We start from the raw sequence: 11,336 nt of genomic DNA, 5'->3' as shown, positions 1-11,336 counted from the left end.
ATAGAGGAGGGTGATGTAGTTCCTGTACCGCAGTCACCCATCTGTCGAATACCCTTGCTGCCCATTTTGGTAAAGTGCTTCAGGACGGCCTCTGCAAGAGCGTCGGGTTTCCACGGAAGTAGGTCAGAGAGATCCTACTGACAACCGTCAGGGGTTTTGGTGCAAGGTGCCTTTAAGCGGAGCTTCTGGGGGACATTTTGAACTGTCAGCTCCTCCGTAAGGATCCCCTCCGGGAATGTCCGGAAACGAATGAGAGAGAAGAGGATTAAGCAGCTGCCGCCGAGCAGATAATCGGAAGCTGCCTTGTCCCTTTGAGGGCAAATGAACTTGTGTGCCTCAGCGAGCGATTTAAGAAATACGTAGGGTGTGCTGGCAAAGAAATCAGCACTGTTTTAATGATGTGTTCTTTGTAACAAATAGCACTGGGATAAGAATTAATATACTGCCAGGTTCCAATGACAGGGAAAGCTTTGCCCGTTCTCGGGTTTCACAGGAACACCTTCGCATGCAGTCGGTGGAGCTTTCTAGGTAGAAGAAGGTCCAGGGGAAAAGGAGAGGGTGGAGCCCTCAAAATGAGCTCTGCATCCTCAGTGGGAGTTCAGGATGCTGTGGGGTTTAGAAGCTGGGGTGGGGAGGACGCCCTAGCTTTTTCCTGCTATCTATCGTTCTGCAGTCGGCCTTGGACAACAAGTGTCCCAGCAACTACCGCTGGTGAATCAGTGGTCAACGGTAGCTCTCGTAGCCCAGTTTTAAAACATGACTGGGTATATCACTCCTTCCTCTCCCACGCAGCTTGGCTCTTGTATGAAGGGAGCAATCCTCAACTCAGTGCAATTGCATGGGTGCCAAATTCATGCAAGGCTCCCCTCTCTTTTGTTGATGCTGAATTTAGCGTCTGCGTGCGATTGTCATCGGCTCTGAGGACCACGCAGAGAACTTCACCACCTGTAACGCTAAGCCCAGGCCTCTCCTTTGCCAAAAGACCCAGGTACCTTCTGCTAACTAAATTTAATCCATTAATCCCGTTAACAGAAATTGCTATAGAATTGACAACCTTCTCTCGGAGCTTTTGGGAGAAGAATGCTTCCACTGCCTGCTTGTTGGTTCTCAAACGTGACGGTGAGCCACAAACCGTGTCTTGACGGCACACGAGCAAAATTGCGCCCGTTTTGCCCCTCCCAATTCGCAGCAGGGGAAGGCAGACCACAATTCGCAGCCGAGATCTGTTCTTGCCCTGCTTCTTGTGGTTTGATGGAGCCAAGCAAGCCACGATCCAACGCTAAATCAAGGGTCGCAGTTTGTTTCCTCCAAGGCATAAGTGGGAAGGGTGTGATTTGCTCGTGCACTGTAAACCGTGGTTGAGGACTCCCCATGATGCACAGACACAACCATACAAAGCCTTTCTTATTCAAACTTCCTAGAACCTGAAGCTTAATGCCTTTAGCAGGGAAGTGATAGCATATTGTCCGATCCTCCTGTGCGTTGTCGACTTTTCCTTTGACGTTCAATGTGTTTGGTTCCCCCCACCCCAGCCTCCCTGTGACGGCCATTTTGTCTTCTGTGTTCTGTAGAATGTTTGTCAGAAACTGATACGAATAATCCAGCCCAGGTGGAGGGATTGGTTTGAAAAGAAAGCTGAACATTTTGCACTTTTGATACTCTTGGGTTGGGTGGGTGGGGAATAAATAATTTATTGGGCAAATTGTCTTCTTCTTTTTTTGTATTTGTGAACAGGCCCTAATTTTATTTTGGTTTTGCTTTAAGACTCTTACAGAATCTGCAACTGAAATAAAACTATTTTAATGTGTGTTCAGAATACGGTTTGGTGCTTCCAAGTGACTCTTGATGATAAATTAATGGTGGCGGCACAGTGCAATTTGGAGCCAACTCTCACACTGTTAAATTTCCATGGCATTGGATTGAGTTCGGTGCCTTTTGTGGGAGACCTTCCTGGGGTTTTCTCTCTTCCCTTTCTCTCTACCCTCCCCTGCCCCCCTCCCCTGCCCTTCACACAATGTAGAACTGAATTTGTGGAACTCACAGACACAAGATGTGGCCGCTCAGATGGCTTTAACAGGAGATTACGATGGAGAGGTATAAATAGAGCCTCCAAGTTCAAAGGCAGTATACCTGCGAATACCAGTTAACTTTGGGACAAAGAACAGAGGAGGCTGTTGCCTTCACGCCCTGCTCGTGGACTCACTGAAGGTGTCTGGATGGCTGCCAAAGGAGAGAGGACTATGGATTACATGGACCTCTGTTTTGATGTAGCAGAGCAGGAGAAGCATGGTGACCTTGCGATGTGGTTGGACTCCCATCAGGGATGTTGGGAGCTGCAGTTTAGAAACATACAGAGGACACCCCATTGACTATCCCATCTTGGCTCTGAGGCTCCCAGGGATATGTTCTCATCCGGCACTCTTTATACATTCATTTATTTGCATGTGCCTTTTATGCAAACTACTATGCTCTTGGTGAAAGGCTGGGACTTGGCTGACATTGCCAGGTGCTCTTAGGTATTGGGTGGCTGTGTCCTGTGCTTCATTTTTTGGTTTTTCTTCCAGCAGCAATGAGGACTAGCAACTTAATTTCCCCACAAAACCAAAGATTCCCAGAACTTGCGTTTGCTGGTTAGCCATCTCCCATTGTGTCAACCCTGCACATTTTCAGCTGTCCTGGTTATTGCTGTGGGTGTCAGGAAAGGGTGCTGGTAGCAGGCAGAGAGTTGCACAGATCCAGCAAAGTTAAAAATGCAACGTTCTGATTCTTTGCAGGTCTGCAGGGAGGTCCTTGTGCATTACGAGCACCTGTAGTGTGAATCGGAAGCTTCCCTGGAACGGTTTATGTCCTCTTGACTTGTGGGAGGGCGCACAGCATTTCAAAGAGCAGATTTGCTCCCAGGAGTGCTGTGTTACCTGTGTAAGCAAAAGGAGCGGAAAGCCAAATTAAGGAACTTGCTGCCTCTCCCAACCCTTGGCTGCTATGGAGAGAGCAATCGGCTGACTGACTATGCTTCAGAGTAGCCAGAGAAGGGAGCTGCTGTGGTGTTTCCCCCACTTAAACCTTAGTTCTCCAGTCCATAAAATGGGGCTTGTAGTGTCTTACTTTCTTGGATGTGCTGCGAGAGGGTCTTCACAGAGCTTAGACATTGCTCTTGTCAAGAGGACCCAAGCAGGATCCTTACATTTTTGGGGGGGATCAAGTATCCCCATTCAGGTTGTCGCTAAAGTGGCAGATGCCAAGATACACCACTTACCGGAAGCATCATATATCGGCGCCACTTCAACAAGGTCGCCCCCAACGATATTCAGGCCTTGGCAGCCGCGAATAATCTCCAGAGCCTGTTTGAAAATCAAGAGAAGGCAAGTGGGTCAAGGGCAGGGAGAGGCTCTAGAATTAAGTGACTTAAATGAGTGGAGGGAAAACGCATTTTGTAGTCTGGCCCAGGAGCTGAATGCGGCCCTTCAGACTCTTCTCTCCAGCCCTCGGGAGTCTCTTCAGTCTATGCCACACCCCTCTACCCCTGTTTTGCACACTCCAGGAATGTTTAGCCTATGCTGCTAACCCTTGATAATGCCTTTTCCTTGCCTACAAAGGTAAGATTTATATTTGTTGTTTGCTCCATCCCCTTCTGACTCTGGTGTCGTCTGCCATCAGCACATGGCCTCTAAAAGATTATCCAGGAGGCCCTTTTGCTGGAAAAGATTCCTCACCCCTTCTACAGAAGGAGGTCTTTGCGTATCTGGGATCCAACCAGATTGAAAAATGGGCACAAATGCCTGCAACTGAACAGACTGATGCAACTGGTAACCTCCGAGTCAGAAGAAGGTAAAGCAAAGTCTGCAGTTACTAAGGCCGTACTATGTCGCTGGACTCAGCTCCAAGCAGCACAGCCAAGGATCAGGGATGATGGGAATTTTCAGCCCAGCAACATCTGGAGGGCCACAAGTTCCCCACTTTTGTTTCAGACAAAGCTCGACCCCCTAGAAGCCAAAGCAACGCAGCAAACGTCTTGCTTAGACCTGTACTGCTTGCGTTTCTGCACACTTATTTTACCTGCGAAGGAGTCAGGCCGGCAATCTCGGGTGTCCCAGTGCCAGGGGCGTAGGCAGGGTCTATTCCATCGATGTCAAAGCTGATATAAACGGGCTTGTCTCCCATCTGCTTCCTCACCTCTGCCATCAAAGGGACTAGCGACTTCATCCAACAGTCTTCTGCTAGCACCACCCGGAAACCCTGTTAAAACACCGGCAAAAGCTTTGGAATGGAGAACCCCAGGGTCATCATACCGATAAGGTATCTAACTTTGCAGCTGTGCAGGTGTAAATTTGCTCTCTGGCCCCACAGCTGACACCTGACAAGTGTTCTCCCATGAAAAGGAACAGAGGAAGGTGCCTCTCCTTATTTTCTTGTCCTTTCAAGACTGCAAACAAGGCTGTGTAGATGCAGAGAACTGATACAGAAGAAACCAGCTTCCTTAAAATCCTAGAATGATCAAGTTTCTAGTCCTTATCGAGATAGGCTTAAAAGTGTGTGAGCAATGCCTGGTGAACTTTAGAAAGCGGAAAGGGAGAATCCAAGTGAGACTCTCCATGCCTGAAGGTGGGGTTGTATTGTCTAGCGACTAGTGATATCCGGGAGGCAGGATAGAAAATGTGCATGTTCTCCCACAATTTATCCAAGTTGCAGAATCTGGCTTCCTGGGTACAGAATATGGGTAGCCTGCAATTTAAATATTTCAGCAGGCACAGAGTATGCAGGCCTGGTTTTCTTTTTTACTGTATTTCACACAGAGAACCAGTGTGTGTTAAGGGTTAGTGTGTTGGATTAAGACTTGGGAGACAAGGGTTCAAACCACTACTCAGCCATGAAGCTCACTGGGTGACCTCCATGAAGCTCACTGGGTGACCTTGAGCCGGTCACTCTTTCTCAGCTTTACCTACCTTGCAAGGTTGTTGTGAGTCCAAATGGGGAGCTGAAAGCCTGTGAGCACTTGAAGCTCTTTGGAGGAAAGGTGGGTTATAAATAAGCACTATATATTCGTGATTTATTTTTAGGTGCGTAATAACGAATGAGTAACGCTAGGCATGAGTAGTACAGTGTTACCTCTGGATGCGAATGGGATCCCTTCCAGACCCCGTTCGCATCCTGAAGCGAATGCAACCCACATCTGCACATGCACGGGTCACGATTTGCTGCTTCCGTGCATGTGCATGACATCATTTTGAGCATCTGCGCATGTGCAAGCGGCAAAACCCGGAAGTAACACGCTCCGTTACTTCCAGGTCGCCGTGGAGCAGAACCCGAAAATGCTTAACCCAAAGCTACTTCAACCCAAGGTATGACTGTATTGGGCGGGCATAATATTAGAAGTTTGACATGGTCTGATGTCATGGATTGGTTAGACGAAGAGGAACGGTGGGAGGAACCAGCTGGGGGACCACTAAGAGGAGGCGGCTCAGAGCCCGGGGATTGGTGATGGGACACGGGAAGGTGGTCAGAGGGAAAAGAGGAAGATGACAGGAAAGAGAAGGTGTTGGAAGTTGAAGAGGTAACAGGACTCAGTGAGCAGGGAGATCTGTGGCAGAGCGAAGTCCAGAATAAGAGGCAGAAACCGAAGCAGGAGAGGCCAAGAGGCAGAGATGGGTCAGGCTTGTGTAGAGCCACAGGCATCTCTCTCTCACTGGCCACAGCAACCTCCCCTCCTTGCTGGTCTCCCAGGACCAGAAGAGGCATGAAAAGGGCAGAGGAGAGCATGCAGGCACAGTCTCTAATTGCTTGAGGAAAACCCTGGAGAGGAGGAGACATAAACTGCTGGGGGGGAGGCAGGGACCTTTAGTCTTGGCAACTGCTTCATGGGGGCAAGACCTACTGGAGATGAGCTGCTGTGTGAGATGAGGCCTGTGCAGATCCTGTTTTGCTAATAAAGAGCTAATTCCCAACTTGTTCACTGTGATCTACTGCTGGCTGGCTCCTGCCATCTTACCTGGTCTCGGCAATACTTGTAAGGGTCCTGAGTGTAGGAGGAGCCCCTGATTCCAATCTGAACGACCCGTTTGCAGTCCAGGAGTCCCTCGTCCACACAGCGCCGGAACGGCGTCCCGTGGTAGATCTTCTCCCCCAACGCTTTGTCTCCGGTGTCCGTGTGGGCGTCTACATGTACCAGCCCCACAGGGCCGTGCCTGCAGAAGGAAGGAGAGATGCTAAGGGAACAAGATGGCATGACTTGACCACTACAGGGAAGGCGGGAAAGCTTTTTTTCTACCCTTAGGACCACATGCCCATCTGCCGGGGGCTGCATGCTGGTGATGGGCAGGGCCAGAGACAAAGGCGGGCGGAACAGCGGATGCAAATCACACCTTTTGTATAGGAGGCTAGTTTGTACACGCACACCCTATGCCCCTCCCTACCCTCTGCCCACAGGGTTGGCAGAAGCTGCCTGACACTGTTGGTGCCGTTTCTCACTTTAGACTCACTTTTCTGCCACGGCTTGCAAGATGGGATATGTGATCGTGTGGTCTCCACCTGCAAGGACAGATAATATGGTTGATAGTGAGATTGAGCCCCCTCCCCCTTCTTTCTATACATTCTCTAATGTTACTTTAACTACTAGGACTTGCTGATCAGAAGGTCAGCGGTTCGAATCCTGGCAACAGGGTGAGCTCCCGTTGCTCAGTCCCTGCTCCTGCCAACCTAGCAGTTAGAAAGCACGTCAAAGTGCAAGTAGATAAATAGGTACCACTCTGGTGGGAAGGTAAACGGTGTTTCCGTGTGCTGCTCTGGTTCTCCCAGAAGCGGCTTAGTCATGCTGGCCACGTGACCCGGAAACTGTATGCCAGCTCCCTCGGCCAATAAAGCGAGATGAGCGCCACAACCCCAAAGTCGGCCACGACTGGACCTAATGGTCAGGGGTACCTAGCCGGTACATATATTAAGATTGCATGTGTTTGGGAAGCTCTGTCCTTGGTGTCGCCAGGATACGATCTAGTTCTTTAGGCAGAATGAGACAGCTGGTTCAGGTGGCAGGTGCTACTTTTGGGGGTTTCTGATCTCTTTTTTGGCTTTGGGATCTTTGGGACTCCTTGCCACATCAACACATGGAGATTAGATTTCTGAAATACTACTGACCAGGAGATTGCCCAGGGGCACCACAGCATCCCCAATTTAGCTGCCACTTTGCGATCAGCGCTATCGCAGCCCCAGGCTGCTTGGCAACATCCTTACCCAGCGTGAGGGGTACACAGCCCTGTGCCACTATCTTTTGAAAGGCCTCTCGGATTTGCCGGCAGCTATCCTTCAGGTTATACAAGTTGACATTCACATCGCCAATGTCGGCTGCTACAAGAGAATGGTACGGATCTGCCCCGGTGCTTGGATTGAAGAATCTCACCAATGACGACTCGGCCCGGATGTGGCGAGGACCAAACCTGAGGTGGAAAAAAGCAACATCTGTGTTTTGTAGTGCTCAGCCTCCCTGTAGGGCTCTCCCTGAGAGCTGCATTACTTCCTAGCATTCCTTCTGAGGGCTGCATACTGCTGGTGGGAGGGGCCAGAGACAAATGTAGGCGGGGCAATGAATGTGCTTTTTACCTAGCCTAGTTTTTGCACACACACTGTGCCAGAAAATAGGGGGTTGCCTTTAACAGCCTAACTCCCCTTTTAAGGGACCCAGAGTCCCCCAAGTTTTTAATCGATCAGAGATGAGTGAGTTGAGGCAGGATCCCATGAAAGCAAGGCAGATCTTTATTATTCTGTCCCCCTACCCTGCTTCATAGGAGGTGAGGACCTAGAAACAAGGGTGTACAAGAACTTGCAAAGACTTTAGGAATTGCCTGGTGCCTTAACCAAAGACCACTGAAAAAATGTCATACACATGTCACAGAAAGAGGCGGTCTACAACAGAAATTTGAGCATGTGGCTTAGAATTAGAGGGGCGGGGGGATGGTATACACAATGGCCAGTTCTCTGGTAACAATACCCACACTCTGGTAACAATACCCACACCCACCCAGGTAAGGCAGAGGGTTTTCTCAGAGGGAAAGGACACATCTCAGCTGGGCCCAAACACTCAAGGAGGGTGCAAAGCAAGGCTTGTGAGGTGTGTGGCCAGGGAGGGTCCTGAAGACCAGATAGGCCTGGGAAACAGGTCTCTCATCCTTGCCTAAAGCCCCTGATAAGCTCGCAGCCTTGATGCCCTGGAACTGGGCTTCTGGGTCATTTCCTTCACAAGACAAGGTGATGGTGCCCCCGTGAAAAAGCCACACTGAGGGGCCCCTTTTAGGCTTTCAGGTGAGGCCTAGCACTGCCAATGGCCCCACTCCACACTCAGCTTGGAGCCTGGATGAGTTCTGTGAATGTCTGAGAAATGATTCTGGCTGTTCTGCCTTATTTCCTGATCAAATGACACAAGCATTTGAACATCCCAAAGATGGACATGGACAACAAGGCCAACAATGGGAGGAAGAGAACTTTCCCAGCTCACTTTTCTTGGCACACACCGAGGGAAACGCAGCAAATTGCTGCTGCAGGATGAGATCTCTGAGGAGGCCTGGGCAGGTGGAGGTATCCCAAGGCAGCTGAAAGGGATTCAAGACACCAGCTGGGAAACTGATCTAAAAGCACATGTCCAGTTGGAAAGGCTGAGGGGATGGATCTCTCCCCTGGGCTGAAATGACCTGTGATTGTCAGAGGGACCCCAAGGTGGCCTGGAAACATTTCAGATCATACCCAGGAGACTTGGATATGTTATATAGAATCATAGATAACCCCTTTTGCTGAAGGGAAATTTAGCTATGCTGGAACACACTATTATATAGAATAATAGAATTGTAGAGTTGGAAGGGACGCTAAGGATCATCCAAGTCCAACCCCCTGCAATACAAGAATATGAGGGGTTCGAACCTGCAACCTTGGCATTTTCAGCACCACACGCTAACCACCTGAGCTATGCAGGTCAAAGAACCTTTGTTTCTCTGTGTAAAATGTTCTTCATTTGTCACAGCTGCAGAGAAATGTTGAACATATGACTTCCCCGTGGTCTGAGGCTGGCAGAAGGTCCGCCAAGGACGCATCCTGCTTGCTGGGTTTCTCCTGTCTTGTCATGGGCCTCCACTTCAGGAGATGGTCCTTGCCGTTGAGAGCCAATTCATGCAACTTGCCCCTTTGAACTTGCAGGATGTCAAACAGGATTTTCCAAACTAAGCAACTTGAAGGATTTTCCAAACTAAGGAACTTCTTCCTGCTTGCAGTGGGAACTTAACTTGGCCCAGAAATGGAAGACACTACAGGATTAATTGTAGGACAAAAGCATGTGGACTGACTCTGGCAACTGCAGAGATAATAGCTCACAAATTACACATTTCTAAGTGTAAGGAATAACCAGAACATTTCTGCGCTGTTTGGTGAGATTTTATTTATGTGTCCAATCTATATAAACAAAATTCTCTTCCCCCACCAAACTGGATAATTCGGCTTTCACAATGTGTTTTGCTGCTTTTATTTTTCTACACTATCTGCTCCGTATTTATTTGGAAAATACAACCTCTGTACTGCTCCTATGTTATGTTTTATAACTTCGTTTTGTTGTTGATTTGTTGTAATTCTGATTTTACATTAGGAAAACACTAAGAAAATTAGAAGAAAGCCAGTTTGATTCCATTTCAAGCATAAGTTTCAAATAGGCTTGAGGATCAGAATTTGCTATTGAAGGGTGGGGTTTGGTCTGCTCAAAATACCTTTGGGGCAAACTCTTTTAACAGTTGAGTCCCGATTTCACTTTTGAGGCCCATCACTGGGCACCTAACACACACTGCTGTATGTGTAGCCTCTGTGCAAATGTCTTCCTGTTTTCAGAAAAACCCACACATAACAGTAGATTTCCCAATGCATCACATCACTTTTGTTTCCAAAGCACGGAGACCAGGTTGTTCAAACTCCAAGGAGAATTTTGGAGAAACAGCCCCAGGGTGGTTTCATTTCACTGCTAAGACTCTCAGCCAGGCCTGGACTTTGAACTTTGATTGTTGACGCAGTTAGGTAATTTCTGGTTTTTAATGGGTCTTATGAAACCTCGCCCCTTTCAATGGTCATGCAAATGCGTCAAAATGTGTGATAGTTTTGCTCATTCTGCAGATTAGGGGGAACCCTGGGTGACTGCCCCACAAAGTCCTACCCTGACAGCACCGCTGCCACCAGAGCCTAGGTTTGTGATGCAGCATTCAATCCCTTCCCTTCCCAAAGCAAACCCACTCACCTGGCCCCAGGACGGTTGGAGGTCCCCGTGTCAAGAGGGACCCCCACGAAAGCCACGTCCAGACCCTCTGCTGAATTTCGGATGGGCAGCTTGAACATGGAGCAGACCCCCACGGGTCTGGCCACGAACTCCGCACTGGGCGGCACATTGTAGCGGGCATCGGAGAGAAGGCGACGAGGGAGAAAACTCCCGGTGTAGAAACTTTCAAAGAAGGAACCGCAGGGAGTTCTGGGCAGGGAGCCAGGCCGGCCTGGGTTAGCCCTGCTGTTGCTGCTGAGCTGCTGAGCGCGACATGTGCTTGTCGGGAATGTTCTGCAGGACACCTGCTTGCCAACGGCAAGTCTGGTTTGACATGCCTTCCCCTGCAACAGGGCTTTGCGCCCCAAGGAACAGAAGATCTCCATGCTGAAGCCCTCAAGACAGGATACAGCTGGTAGCTTTAAAGATTTCCAGGAGAGACACTCCCCCCGTAACATGCACAGCCAGTGGGCCTGCCTCTCTGCCTCCTCCCTTGACGGGTTCAAAGGGCACAAATGAGAAACAGAAGCCTGAGAAGCCTCTGCAGTCAGTGAGACTTTTTTCTCACTAGGTGGCACTGTCTCATTTCCAGCTGGGATTTCAAGATTTTTTTTTCCAGGGTGGAGAGGAGAGACAGTGATTTTTACCATGCCCAGTATGTGTGTTTTAGAGTTGGTGACTTATTTCTACCAGAAAGCCTTAGTTGCTTAAGAGCTGTTTAAGTTCAGCAACACAACCACCATTTTAAAGAGGAGGGTGAGGTTATGCCAGCTTCTACTGATCTTTTATTTCTTTCTAGCCAATTCTCTCCTGCTCCAAAAAAACAATCCCTTGTTCTTTAGAGAGAAGCTGTTAGGCCATAGATCAGAAAGCCCTTTATACCTATTTTTAAGGGAGGCAAACAAAGTGGTCCACATAGGGCAATCACACCCATTGGCCCCCATCCTGCCTGCAGCTTTCCAACCCTGACTTGATGCTGAACCGTCCCTTGTTAAGAAGAAGAAGGAGAAGAAGAAGAGTTTGGATTTGATATCCCGCTTTATCACTACCCTAGGGAGTCTCAAAG

At 49.0% G+C, this 11,336-nt stretch overlaps 1 protein-coding gene across 1 annotated transcript; it reads right to left on the bottom strand.

Moving 5' to 3' along the window:
• Positions 1–2,419: 2,419 nt before the first annotated feature.
• AGMAT (agmatinase (putative)) lies at positions 2,420–10,759 on the bottom strand. Its single transcript, XM_081201580.1, has 7 exons — positions 10,253–10,759; positions 7,225–7,427; positions 6,477–6,525; positions 5,987–6,182; positions 4,057–4,236; positions 3,257–3,341; positions 2,420–2,915 (listed from the first exon to the last, which is right to left on the bottom strand). Exons 1-7 carry the CDS (start codon positions 10,726–10,728, stop codon positions 2,842–2,844), a joined length of 1,263 nt encoding a protein of 420 aa, XP_081057706.1. The 5' UTR covers positions 10,729–10,759; the 3' UTR covers positions 2,420–2,841.
• Between the last annotated feature and the right edge of the window lie 577 nt (positions 10,760–11,336).

This window comes from Podarcis bocagei (genome assembly GCF_964188305.1).
Source record: "Podarcis bocagei genome assembly, chromosome: 7".
In the NCBI taxonomy this organism is placed as follows: Eukaryota; Metazoa; Chordata; class Lepidosauria; order Squamata; family Lacertidae; genus Podarcis; species Podarcis bocagei.
This window is presented reverse-complemented; position numbering and strand designations above follow the sequence as displayed.

Coding starts and splice junctions, on each gene's coding strand:
- AGMAT (XM_081201580.1), bottom strand. CDS start 10,728: ATGTTACGGGGGGAGTGTCTCTCCTGGAAATCTTTAAAGCTACCAGCT. Junction 6,183..6,476: donor TTGCAAGCCGTGGCAGAAAA/GTGAGTCTAAAG, acceptor TTCCTTCTGCAG/GCACGGCCCTGTGGGGCTGG. Junction 2,916..3,256: donor GCCGATATATGATGCTTCCG/GTAAGTGGTGTA, acceptor TTGCTTACACAG/GTAACACAGCACTCCTGGGA.